The following is a 10,407-nucleotide window of genomic DNA, read 5'->3' as shown; positions in this document are numbered from 1 at the left end:
GAATGGATGACTGCAACCACTGCAATTAGCGTTTCCCACGGCTCATTAGTGACTCCTCTCTCACTGAGAGCTGCGATGGATCCCCATCGTTGCTTCATACGGCACAAAACCGCACAGGACAAGACTGCTGGAGTTCTGCCCGTCGTCAAGACTCTTCTTCATGCCCCAGTGGTGCCTGTATGCTGTGGAGGCGGCACCGGGGCCAACCGCCCTGGCAGAGCTCGAGTGCCCCCGGGAGGTACCAGCTGCTCTTGGCTCAGCCCAGCCCGAGCATCGCTGCCTCCTGCTCCGGTACGTGGCCACCGGCCCTCGGGCACCTGCCATCTGTTCCAGCTGGTGCCTCGCGCCTGCTGCAGCAGAAGCAGCTGGGATACAGGGAGTAAATATCTGGGCTTTTCTGCAAAGAAAATTCCAAAACCAGAGAGTGCCCTGTGGCAATAAATACCAAGCTCTACATTTTCACTAAAGGTTATGTCCCTCTTTTAGGGTCCGGAGGAGGCCACAGAAATGATCCGAGGCTGGAACAGCTCTGCTGGGAGGACAGGCTGAGAGAGTTGGGGTGTTCAGCCTGGAGAAGCTCCAGAGAGACTTTATTGCGGCCTTTCCGTACTTAAAAGGGGCTGATAAGAAAGATGGGGACAAACTTTTTAGCAGGGCCTGTTGCGATAGGACAAGGGGTGATGGTTTTAAACTAGAGGCGGAAGGTTCAGGTTGGACGTGAGAAAGAAATATTTTACACTGAGGGTGGAAAAACACTGACCCAGGTTGGCCAGAGAGGTGGTGGATGCCCCATCCCTGGAGACATCCCAGGCCAGGCTGGACGGGGCTCTGAGCAACCTGAGCTGGTGCAGATGTCCCTGCTCATGGTGGGGCTGGCACTGGGGGAGCTTGGAAGGTCCCTTCCAACCCAAACTATTTTGTGATTCTATAAATAAAATAGTGTATTCCCAGCACAGGAGTATATGGGAAGTGGAGCCACCACCAGGGACAACTGACTTCGCGTCTTCTGCTGATGGGAGCTTTGAAGCTCATCAACTCGGTGGTAACATTGTCTTGAAGTACAGCAGCCCAAAGCGTCTCCTCAGCTCCAAATGCACCACAAATTCATTCTTATTCCCCAAACAAATGTTTAATCGGATGCTGTCGGTCAATATTTGCCTGCCAAATTCCCAAACAGGGGTGGTGCCGAAGGTCGCTGCTGTCCGGGATGAGGGGGGGCTGGACAAGAGACTGTGTTTGCCCCATGCGGAGCTATCGGCTGGGATAAACGTGGACATGAAGAACCCCAGGTAAGTGGCAAATGAATGAGGATTTGACAGTAAATGGGGGCTCCTCCAGTGAGCAATAGTGTCTTCCCAGGAGAGGGGGGGTGAATTTGGCGGAAGGTTAAAGGATGGGCAACATCGGGGAGAAAAAGGGGCATTTGGGATTATATGTGACTGCAGGATTTGGGGTGAGGGTGGAAGGGAAATGAAATAGCTTCAAGTTTTGCTTCTTCCACTTGGCAAGTGAGGTCGCAGCCCAGCAGTTTCAGGTCAAAGCAGCCCCAGGAATTCAGTGTACGGCAGCTGTGCCAAGGACTGGGCTTTGGCACGGAGGCTTTATGCTAAAGAAGAAGATAAAAGTTATTTCTGTTTGAACGGGAAAGGTAGGTGGGTGATGCAGTGGCTGGGGAAGGGGTGGGGGTTTATCCAGGGCCCTGGAAGCCCCGTTCCCCCTGTCCCATACAGGAACCGGTGTGCGGGGGTGGGAGAGGCTGGGTTTGCCAGCACGGGGAAGGCGAGTGCTGGGAAGGGGAGGACTCTCTATTCCAGGACATATTGCTGAGAAACTCTTCCAGTATTGCATTTTCTACCTGCAAAGTCCCTCCCAGACAGCACTTGCAACGTGCCCGCAGCCCCTCTCAGGCAGGTTAGTGTCCCTTCTCCCCGGGGTACGGCTGAGGATGTTGTGCCCACACCCCGTGGTTTGCACAGCAAAGGAGCAGAGGCTCTCGTCTCCTTCCAGAAGCACAGCGTGTGCAGGACTGATTAGGGAAATACCATTTGCAATCCGGAGGAACGAGGGCGGCGGGGTCAGAAACGCGTCCTGTGGGAGCCTGGCTGCGGTCACAGCTCCGCGCGGGTCCCTGTTCCTCTCTGATTTCGCCACCTTGGCATGGGCTCCAGGAGTCCTGTGTTGTTTCTTTGCAGCATTGTTCAATCTCCCTATTGCTTTCTGCGAGCTCCTGCGCCAACCTGTTTGGCCAGGTTGATAATTTTTCTCCCTGCAGACCTGAATAGGCTGAGCTCGCGGCTGCCAGGCAGCTGGAAATAACTTCTCTCTCTCGGCGGGTCCTTCTGTTCCAGAAATATGGTGTTTCTCTGGGCTCTGGTGCTGCTCTGCTTATCTGCTCTGCACAGTCACCTACGGGTAAGTGGCTTCACCCCTGCGATGGTGGGGACCCCTCCGGTGTGAGCACAGCCCCCTCCCCAGCCAGCAAAGGGACTCTCCTGTGCCAGACCACGGGGCAAATACCGCCCGATAATTCTGTGTGAGAAGCCCTAAAAAGCAGATTGATAGAGGACGCTGCTTCTCTGCTGTGGGGTTCACCTGTGCCCCAGCGCAGCAAGGTTTCTCATCTTTTTCCCAGCTAATATAGCTGTGGAAACTCTCATTATTCAAGCAGATTTCTGTAGAAAAATATTTGGAAACTTGGTATCAACTGTATTTAGTGACCATGAGCTTCAGGAGTTAACAGGAGGTTGTTTAATAACAGCTTGTTTTTTTGGTCCCATTTTAAACCTGGATCCCCGTCAGATCTGAGATTGCAAAACCGCACTGCTCGCTCTCTAGAGGATACGTGATTTTCTACCCTTCTGACCCGGTCCCTTTCTAAACAAACGCAGCATTCGCAGTGTCCCCCAGCTCCCGCTTGCTTCCACCTCCCCACGCTGGACCCACCACCTCCGGGTCTGCATCCCAAAGCCCTGTCTGTGCTGTAGCCACGGGAGAACTGCTGGTGCCAGGCTCTGACCTGGCCCCACGAGGATGTGTTAGCAGTGGGGGCAGAGGAAAATGCCTATGGAAATCCAGAGGAAATTATCTGGAACCTAACAATTTTATTTTTTCCCCCCTTACAGTTTTCTTCGGCACACGCCCTTGAGCAAAAGCATCTCTTCTTGGACAAAGATGCGGAGCTGAAGGTGAGCAATGGCTGGATCCACCCGAGGGGACTGAGGTTATGCTGTGGTATTTGCAATGGTTTTTCAGTTGGTCCTGAGATAGGATGAGCCCAGGCAGTGCAATCTAGCAGTGCCAACGCTGCGCTCTTTCCTGTTGGGAGCTCCAGCCTAAATAATGGGGCAGCGTATGGAGCAAAGATCAGTAGCTGGTGTGTACAGAGACTGGCAGGTGGGTAATTTAATTTCTGATTGATAAGATGAGGAAAACAACCAGCTCTGAGGGCAACAGGGAGGGTGACCCGTAGCTGATGCTGCTGGTGGAGCCCAGCTCTGGCAGTGCAGCGCTGCTGCAGTAGAGGAATTTCGTCCGGATGCGGGTGGGAACAGAGAGATCTGAGGAAAACAGCATGTGTTTGAGACCATGCAAATGGGAGGACAGCAGCAGCTACAGGCTAAAGCTTAGAAAACTGGAAAATGAGGAATTTGGAAAGAAAAGAGATGGACTAGAACAGACAAGTCAAGAAGAGACAGATGCCTGGAGGAGGATTTGAGCCAAAATGGATCAAGGCTGTGACAGCAGCAGAGGGTGCTGACCGAAGCACGAGGCAGATCAGCAGTCCCAAAACATGTGAGAGGAGGAGGTGAAACTAAGGTTGAGGATGATGGATCTATAACTGGTGAAGGTATAGGACGCGTGCTGGGCAGGTAGTGGTTCTTGCCCTCAAAGCAAGCCTGTTGGGCTTGTTTGCCTGGGGCAAACCTGAGAGCAAGTGGAGGAGGAACCACTGCAAGAGCCTCACTCGGTCAATTTTCCCAGGATACAAGACCTTCTGCCTTCCATGCTCACCGAGGTGCTTTTAACCTCAAGGTGAAAAGGCAAACTGAAATGCACATGCCACTAGAAAAGAGATGCTGGAGAGTTTTCTCAACCCATTTAGATGTGCGGTAAAGCCCACGAGGGACGTTATCACCGTGCTCCTGCTTTCCCAGCACTAACCTTTTTTGTTTCTCCCCAGGATGTGAAAAGTGCTGGAGTTGTACAGTCTGCGGTGCTGGAAGCTGTCCCGACCCTGCTGAACGCAGACCTGGCAGACTTCACCTATGACAACTTCCAGGAGATCGGTGGACCCGTGTTCCCTTTCACCACCACCACCCCGCCAGGCGTGAGGAATGGGTGGAACCCAGAAGATGAAGCTGTAGCTGTAGCTGGGGCTGTGGGCTGTCAGGAACAGCAACCAGCTGGGGAAGCTGCTTCTTCTGAAGAGGAAGGAGAGGCTGAAGATGAAAGTCGTGAGATGACTTGGAAGAAGAGCCAGAGGCTGGCAGGTGGCTTGATGAGATTCAGCATCGATCTCCTGAGAGAGGTCCAGCTGGAGTCCAACGGGACCAACGTGATCCTGTCACCCCTCAGCATCGCCCTCGCCCTGTCCCACCTGGCACTGGGTAACTTCTTAGTCACTAAAGCTTCGGTTCCTGCCCTTCCCCGTGCTCCCTCCTAGAGGCTCTAGGAACCAATGTGCAAAATGCAGAGACTAAATACACCACCTTCCACTTAATCTTACTCCTGCAGAGTTAATTAGGTATGATTACAATTGAAGCTGCCCTCTGTGGCTCCTGCTCTCAGGTTCCTCCAGCCTCTTTTGTAAGGCTGTTTCTAGCAGGAGGCAGCTACAGTAACACCCCTGGTTTCCACTAGAGGGGCATGGCCTAGCAGGAATTTGACTTTGCTTTTTAGGAGCAGCAAATCAGACTGAGAGGCATTTGCTGGCGGCAATGCATCTGCAGTCGGTGCCCTGCCTCCACCGCACGCTGGGGACCCTTCGCAGGAGGTTCACAGAATCCACCCTCAGCCTCGCGTCACGTCTGTACCTGCAGAAAGGTGAGAGCTGGCACGGGGGTGAAGGGTAAAACTCTCAGTGACAGAGAGTGATGGAAGCACGCTGCCATACTGGGAGACATCTCTGTTTTCTTTAAGTGCTCCTCCTGGAGGGTGTCCTGCCACTGGCTGAGCCACTGGGCAATTCTTTTTCAATGTCTGGTGATTTCATGTAGAATTCTTCCCCTCTGCCAGGATTTGAGGTGAAAGACAAGTTCCTGGAGGATTCAGAGAAGTTCTATGGAGCAAAGCCCATGACCCTTTCTGGGATGCGCGAGGACGACCTTGTAGCCATAAACACATGGGTAAAGGAAGCAACTAACGGGCAAATACCCACCTTCCTGCAGCAGCTCCCTGAAAACACAGTGCTGCTCCTGCTCAATGCAATCCATTTCCACGGTGAGCTCCACGGGCCTTACTTTTCAAGAGGAATAGTTAGAAATCTCCCAGTTTTCTGCAAGCGCTGTAGCTGAGCGGCATCTCCTCTCACTGCTTCCTGCTAGTCAATCTGCTTGTCCTTGTACATCTGCTGTTCTTCTTGCTTAGATTCCATTACAGTAATGATTCCCAACTGCTTCACATGTGCTAAAAATATTGCTTGATAGCAAAGGCAGGATGGAGCAGGTGGAACCTGCGGTATTTTTGCCTCCTAGTTCAGGGTCCCAGGCAGCGGCACATCTCATCTTAACCAGGTCTCATGCAACTCACCACACCCCAACCACAGGGCTTGGGAACAGCTCCTGTGGATTCCTTCCTGACTACAGCACAGTGGTCAGGCACATCTTCCTCTCTTAATTCCCTGAGGGTTGTGCATCAAAACACAGGCCAAACACTTAATTCCAGTGTAAATCTGCAAATGTTTCAGCTTAATCTTGGATCGCTGTTTCACCCTATGCAGCACAAAGGCAATACTCTTCATTTTTCAAAGGGCAAACATCCATTATTTTATCTTCATAGCCTTCAGTAATCTCCCACGCTGAGGCATGAGGATTAAACCAAGTTCTTTTTGTTATTCCAGAGTTTCTCTCTGGAAGATAAGAGCTTCCCGCTGTTAGGGCTCTTCCAGCCTTGGTACCGACTTCTCTTTGCTGTATTTCTATTATACTTGCCTGGTCACTATCTGCCTTGTTGGAGTACTCGTGACAGGAGGAGTGTCAGCCAGGCTGTTTCTGTTTTCCTACCTGAATTTAACTTTGTTGTTTTCTAAACTTCTATTTTGATAGGGGTTTGGAGGAATAAGTTCGATGCTAGCTTCACTGGGCCGGATGTATTCCACCTTGACAGCAAGTTCGTGGTCCCAGTTGAGATGATGAAAGCCCAGAAGTACCCTCTGAGCTGGTTTACACTGGAGTCCCAGGACATCCAGGTAGGGCTTTACATGGAGCACTACAAGTTTTGATTGCAATTTCCCCTTGCTATGGCATTTTACTGACTGCAAGTATTCCATCCAAAAAACCACAAATGTCTTTTAACAGGCATAGCACACAAAAATTTAATAAGCTTCTAGCAAGAATGTTGAATCTTCAGTCTCAATCTCTAGGAAAAACCACAAAGAGATATTCCCACTAAGCAGGAATTAATGGAGTTTTAAAGCCCTGAGTTAAAGATAAATGAGGAAATACAGAAAGGAATTCCCTCAGACAATGTGCTGTTGGAGCCCTTCAGAGCACAGCTACTGACAGAGTGGGTACAGTGTTTGTGCACGTGGGTTTCTACTCTGCAATGTGTTCCATCTTTACCAGTCAGTGGCTAAATACTAAAACCTAATGCTGTTATTCCAACAAACCTTGTCCTGTGAGGAAATCAGATACCTCCTTCCCACCAGGCTGTTTTTGTCTGATAGCCAGACTGGGTCTGTAGACCAATTAGAAAAAGCCTAATTAAAAGCATCACTTACTGGACTTCCCTTCATCTTCCATAAATTCTCCTGATTGGTTTTATTTCCAGGTGGCCAAGTTTCCCTTCCAAAGTAACATGAGTTTTGTGGTCATCGTACCAAACCAGTATACTTGGAACACCTCTCATGTGCTGGAGAACTTCCCTTATGAACAACTATGCAGGCTTTTCCCCAGAGAGATACCCACCACAGTGAAGATCCCCAAAATAAAACTGGACTACCGGCTGGAACTCAACAAGGTTCTCAGTCAAATGGGTAAGGCCTCAAACAGGATTTGCACAGAAAAAGTGAGGCTGATCAATCTCTATGGCATCTGTTCACCGCCACTAAAAACTGTCATCCTTGTTTCTAAAGCTGTGCCTCACAGCTTGCTCCAGATAACATCCAAACTCTTCCAGCTCTTATTCCTCTCCTCCTCCTTACTCTTTGCTTGCCTAGCAGCAAATGTTTCGCTCCAACTAGATGATACTATGGAGAAGGCAGCATTCACAGTTCCTCCCAATCTTTACAAGTTCTTCCTATTCCCCTACTTGTAGCCAAGACCAACATCCCCCAGCGCATCAACCTTGGTCTCTGAGTTTGTCATTTAATGTAGTGTCCAGGACATAGAAATTGCCAACAGAGAGAACGCAGATAACAAAACCTGGAACGGAGAACTTACTGAAATAAAACACCATGTACTGCATTTCCAGATGAGAATAAATTAAGGGTTCAATTTGTTTTGCAGAATTGCTTAAAAAATAATCTCTGTAGAAGGGTTTCCAGCGTGAGCAAGAACTTGCTGCTGCTTTTTAAGGAAGGCTTCAGGTTCTTTCACTACTATTCTAAAAAAGGTGGACAAAGCTTGTGAAAACTGTTCTGGTTTTGGCACCCTCAGCTCTTCATACAGAGAGGGACTGGGGAACCTGGTTGGACTGCAGCTTCTGTTTCTGTTGCCTGCCACTTCTCCAGTCCTCCATGGTGGACAACACGTAGCAACAGATGAGGGAATTGCTTTCTTCGGACAGCTTTGAGAAAATCAGAGCTGGTGGCACTAACTGGGGGAGGTTAACATTGTCTCATTTCTCTGTAGGCCTCCAGGAGCTGTTCACAAGCCCAAATCTCCAGAAGATCACAGATGAGCCCCTCTTCGTATCCAGTGTACAGCATCAGTCTACCCTGGAGCTTCAAGAAGATGGGGTGGAAGCATCTGCTGCTACCAGCGTTGCGATTTCACGCTCAGTCTCTGCCTTCAGCCTTGACCGGCCCTTTGTCTTCATTATCTTTGAAGATGAAACAGGCATCCCGCTTTTCATAGGCAGTGTCCAGAACCCCAACCTCAATGCTGCTCCCCAGATAAAGGAGCCACAGGACTCACGCGAAGCAACAGATGTCAATGAGTACCCCGTGCCCAAATAAGAGAGGAGCAGAGCCTAAGTGTTCTGGGACTGCTACCTGACCCTTTGGACCAGCTAAGAGAGGCCTCCTGACCCTGGAGACCTCCCTCTGAGGCCGCAGGAGGCAATCCCTTGCTGTTTTCCTTTACAGATCCCCAGAGACCAGTCCTGGGATGGCCCATTTGATGAGCTTCTCCAGGCTGGGGTTCCCCTCTGTTGAACCTGAAAAGATTGTTCTGCCTGAATTTCCTTTCCAGGGCTCTCAGTCATAGAAGGGAGACTTCCTTGTCCCCAGACTCTTATTAGAGTCTTTATTAAGCTCTTATTAGAGTCCCCCATAGCCTGGAATCATCATTAGCGTCTGGCAGCTTGGACAACAGCCAGAGACATTAATATGGCTCTTCCTTCCGCAGTTCCTGTGAACATGCTGCCCTCAAAGTGTTCCTCTGAAAACTGTCTGTACCCATCTAGAAAACGACCTCTAGATCAACTGGACTAGTACCCAGTTGTCTTCTCTAGGATGCATCACAGCCATTGCCAGGCACAGGCTCTTTCCAAAGATTCCCTTTTCCCACCCCTTGGCTATTGAGATCGGGTTTGGGAGGGTCTGCAGTGGGAAACCCCTTTGGATTCTTATCTCCAGCCCTTTTCCTGGGAAACTCTAGGTTCTTGGGTAATCCTAGATTTTTCAAAACATATTTTATAAAATGTTTTTTAGTAATTTTTATGTTGGTAGAATAATAAAGAGTAAAGCAGAATATAGTTGCTGAAGGTATTGCATTGGAAGACCCAACAGAGAGAGAAAAAAGGCAAGCAGCTTGAATAATTGCAAAGATTCGGTGGAAAGATAAAAGGGACTTTCACAAAGGATCTGCTTTTTGCTGCACCTCATCACGGAGGACAAAGGGGCTGTGAGGTGAAATGGCTGATCTGTAAAGATGGCCCAAGGACTGAGCCAAATAATCTTTGGGCATCTCACCTGCAGAACGTGCAGGGGACAGCCGCGGGGACAGAGCTGGCTTTGGGAAATGGGCAGAATTCCTGGAATTCAGACACAAGCTCAGTGGCAGAGGGACAGCAGGGTGTTTTGCCTGTGCGCAGCAATGCAGCGACAAGCAGGGACGTGACAGTCCTTAATCTTTCTCTTGGGCAAAACTTGACCATTGCTGGTGTCTAGTGGGAGGTTCGAAGGTGCTGATCTGGCATCTGCTGAGATTTGTTCTTCTGCTGGGATGCTCCTGGCTCTACAGCACAATGCTGTGGATGGCTGGGGCACCTTGCAGAGGAAAAAGGGGCAGATTTTGATGCTGTAGCTAAATGTCACTGCTTTGTTTTGGCAAAAGACAATGTCCCATCACAGCTTCACTTTTGTCTTAGGTGGGCACAGCTCCTTGGGTCCTTGTTCTGAGGAACCTCATTTCAGTGCTTCTCTGAAATAAACCACCACAAAAGAATCTTGGGAACCCTCCACTCAACCAAGCCATCCCACGACTTAAAAATACTTGTCTAACTCACCCATAGCCTGCCACACTGCAGCTATTTCTGTACAAAACAACGCCCGTCCATAGTAGATTCTGCTTCCGAATCCCCTCAGCTTGTGAGTAAAAAGGATGGTGCTCTGTTTTTTGTGAAACAGCAGTTACAGAGCACAAGGGCCATCCTTTTGGCAGTGTTTTCCTCACTCGGGAAGTCTGCCTTCCCTCAGAGGAAGGAGCAGAATGCTTCTGGGAGCCTCCGTCCCTGAATAGTCTGCACCATCTGCTGGAATAAGAGGAGGACTGACTCACTAACCATGAATTTCAGGGACGCAGGAGCCTTTGGGGAATAAAAAGTCCTGGCTCAAACCTGCAATTACACTTTTCTTGCAGTCCAAAAGGGGAAGAATGGCTAAAGATAACGTCTACCCCTCTAACCAATGCAATGACACGTATCCTTCAAAAAGAGGCTGTAATTACAGGGCTGTGTAATTTTAACAAGTAAACCCACAAGAATCCAGCCCTACTATGAGGGCACAGCTCTAGGCCACAAGAACATTTTAGCTTATTTATTTATACAGATTCATTCCTAACATTCACAAATACCATCCCATGCCTT

The 10,407-nt window shown here is 49.6% G+C and overlaps 1 protein-coding gene across 1 annotated transcript; it reads left to right on the top strand.

The window, feature by feature from the left end:
• The first annotated feature begins 1,779 nt into the window (after nucleotides 1-1,779).
• Nucleotides 1,780-9,118, top strand: SERPINF2 (serpin family F member 2). The gene is made up of 9 exons (XM_065647053.1): nucleotides 1,780-1,911; nucleotides 2,349-2,412; nucleotides 3,123-3,185; nucleotides 4,181-4,607; nucleotides 4,900-5,043; nucleotides 5,236-5,439; nucleotides 6,264-6,406; nucleotides 6,988-7,192; nucleotides 8,010-9,118. The coding sequence occupies exons 2-9, from the start codon at nucleotides 2,353-2,355 to the stop codon at nucleotides 8,333-8,335; spliced, it is 1,572 nt and encodes a 523-aa protein (XP_065503125.1). The 5' UTR covers nucleotides 1,780-1,911; nucleotides 2,349-2,352; the 3' UTR covers nucleotides 8,336-9,118.
• Nucleotides 9,119-10,407: the final 1,289 nt, after the last annotated feature.

This window comes from Caloenas nicobarica, chromosome 17, assembly GCF_036013445.1.
Source record: "Caloenas nicobarica isolate bCalNic1 chromosome 17, bCalNic1.hap1, whole genome shotgun sequence".
NCBI lineage: Eukaryota > Metazoa > Chordata > Aves > Columbiformes > Columbidae > Caloenas > Caloenas nicobarica.
This window is presented reverse-complemented; position numbering and strand designations above follow the sequence as displayed.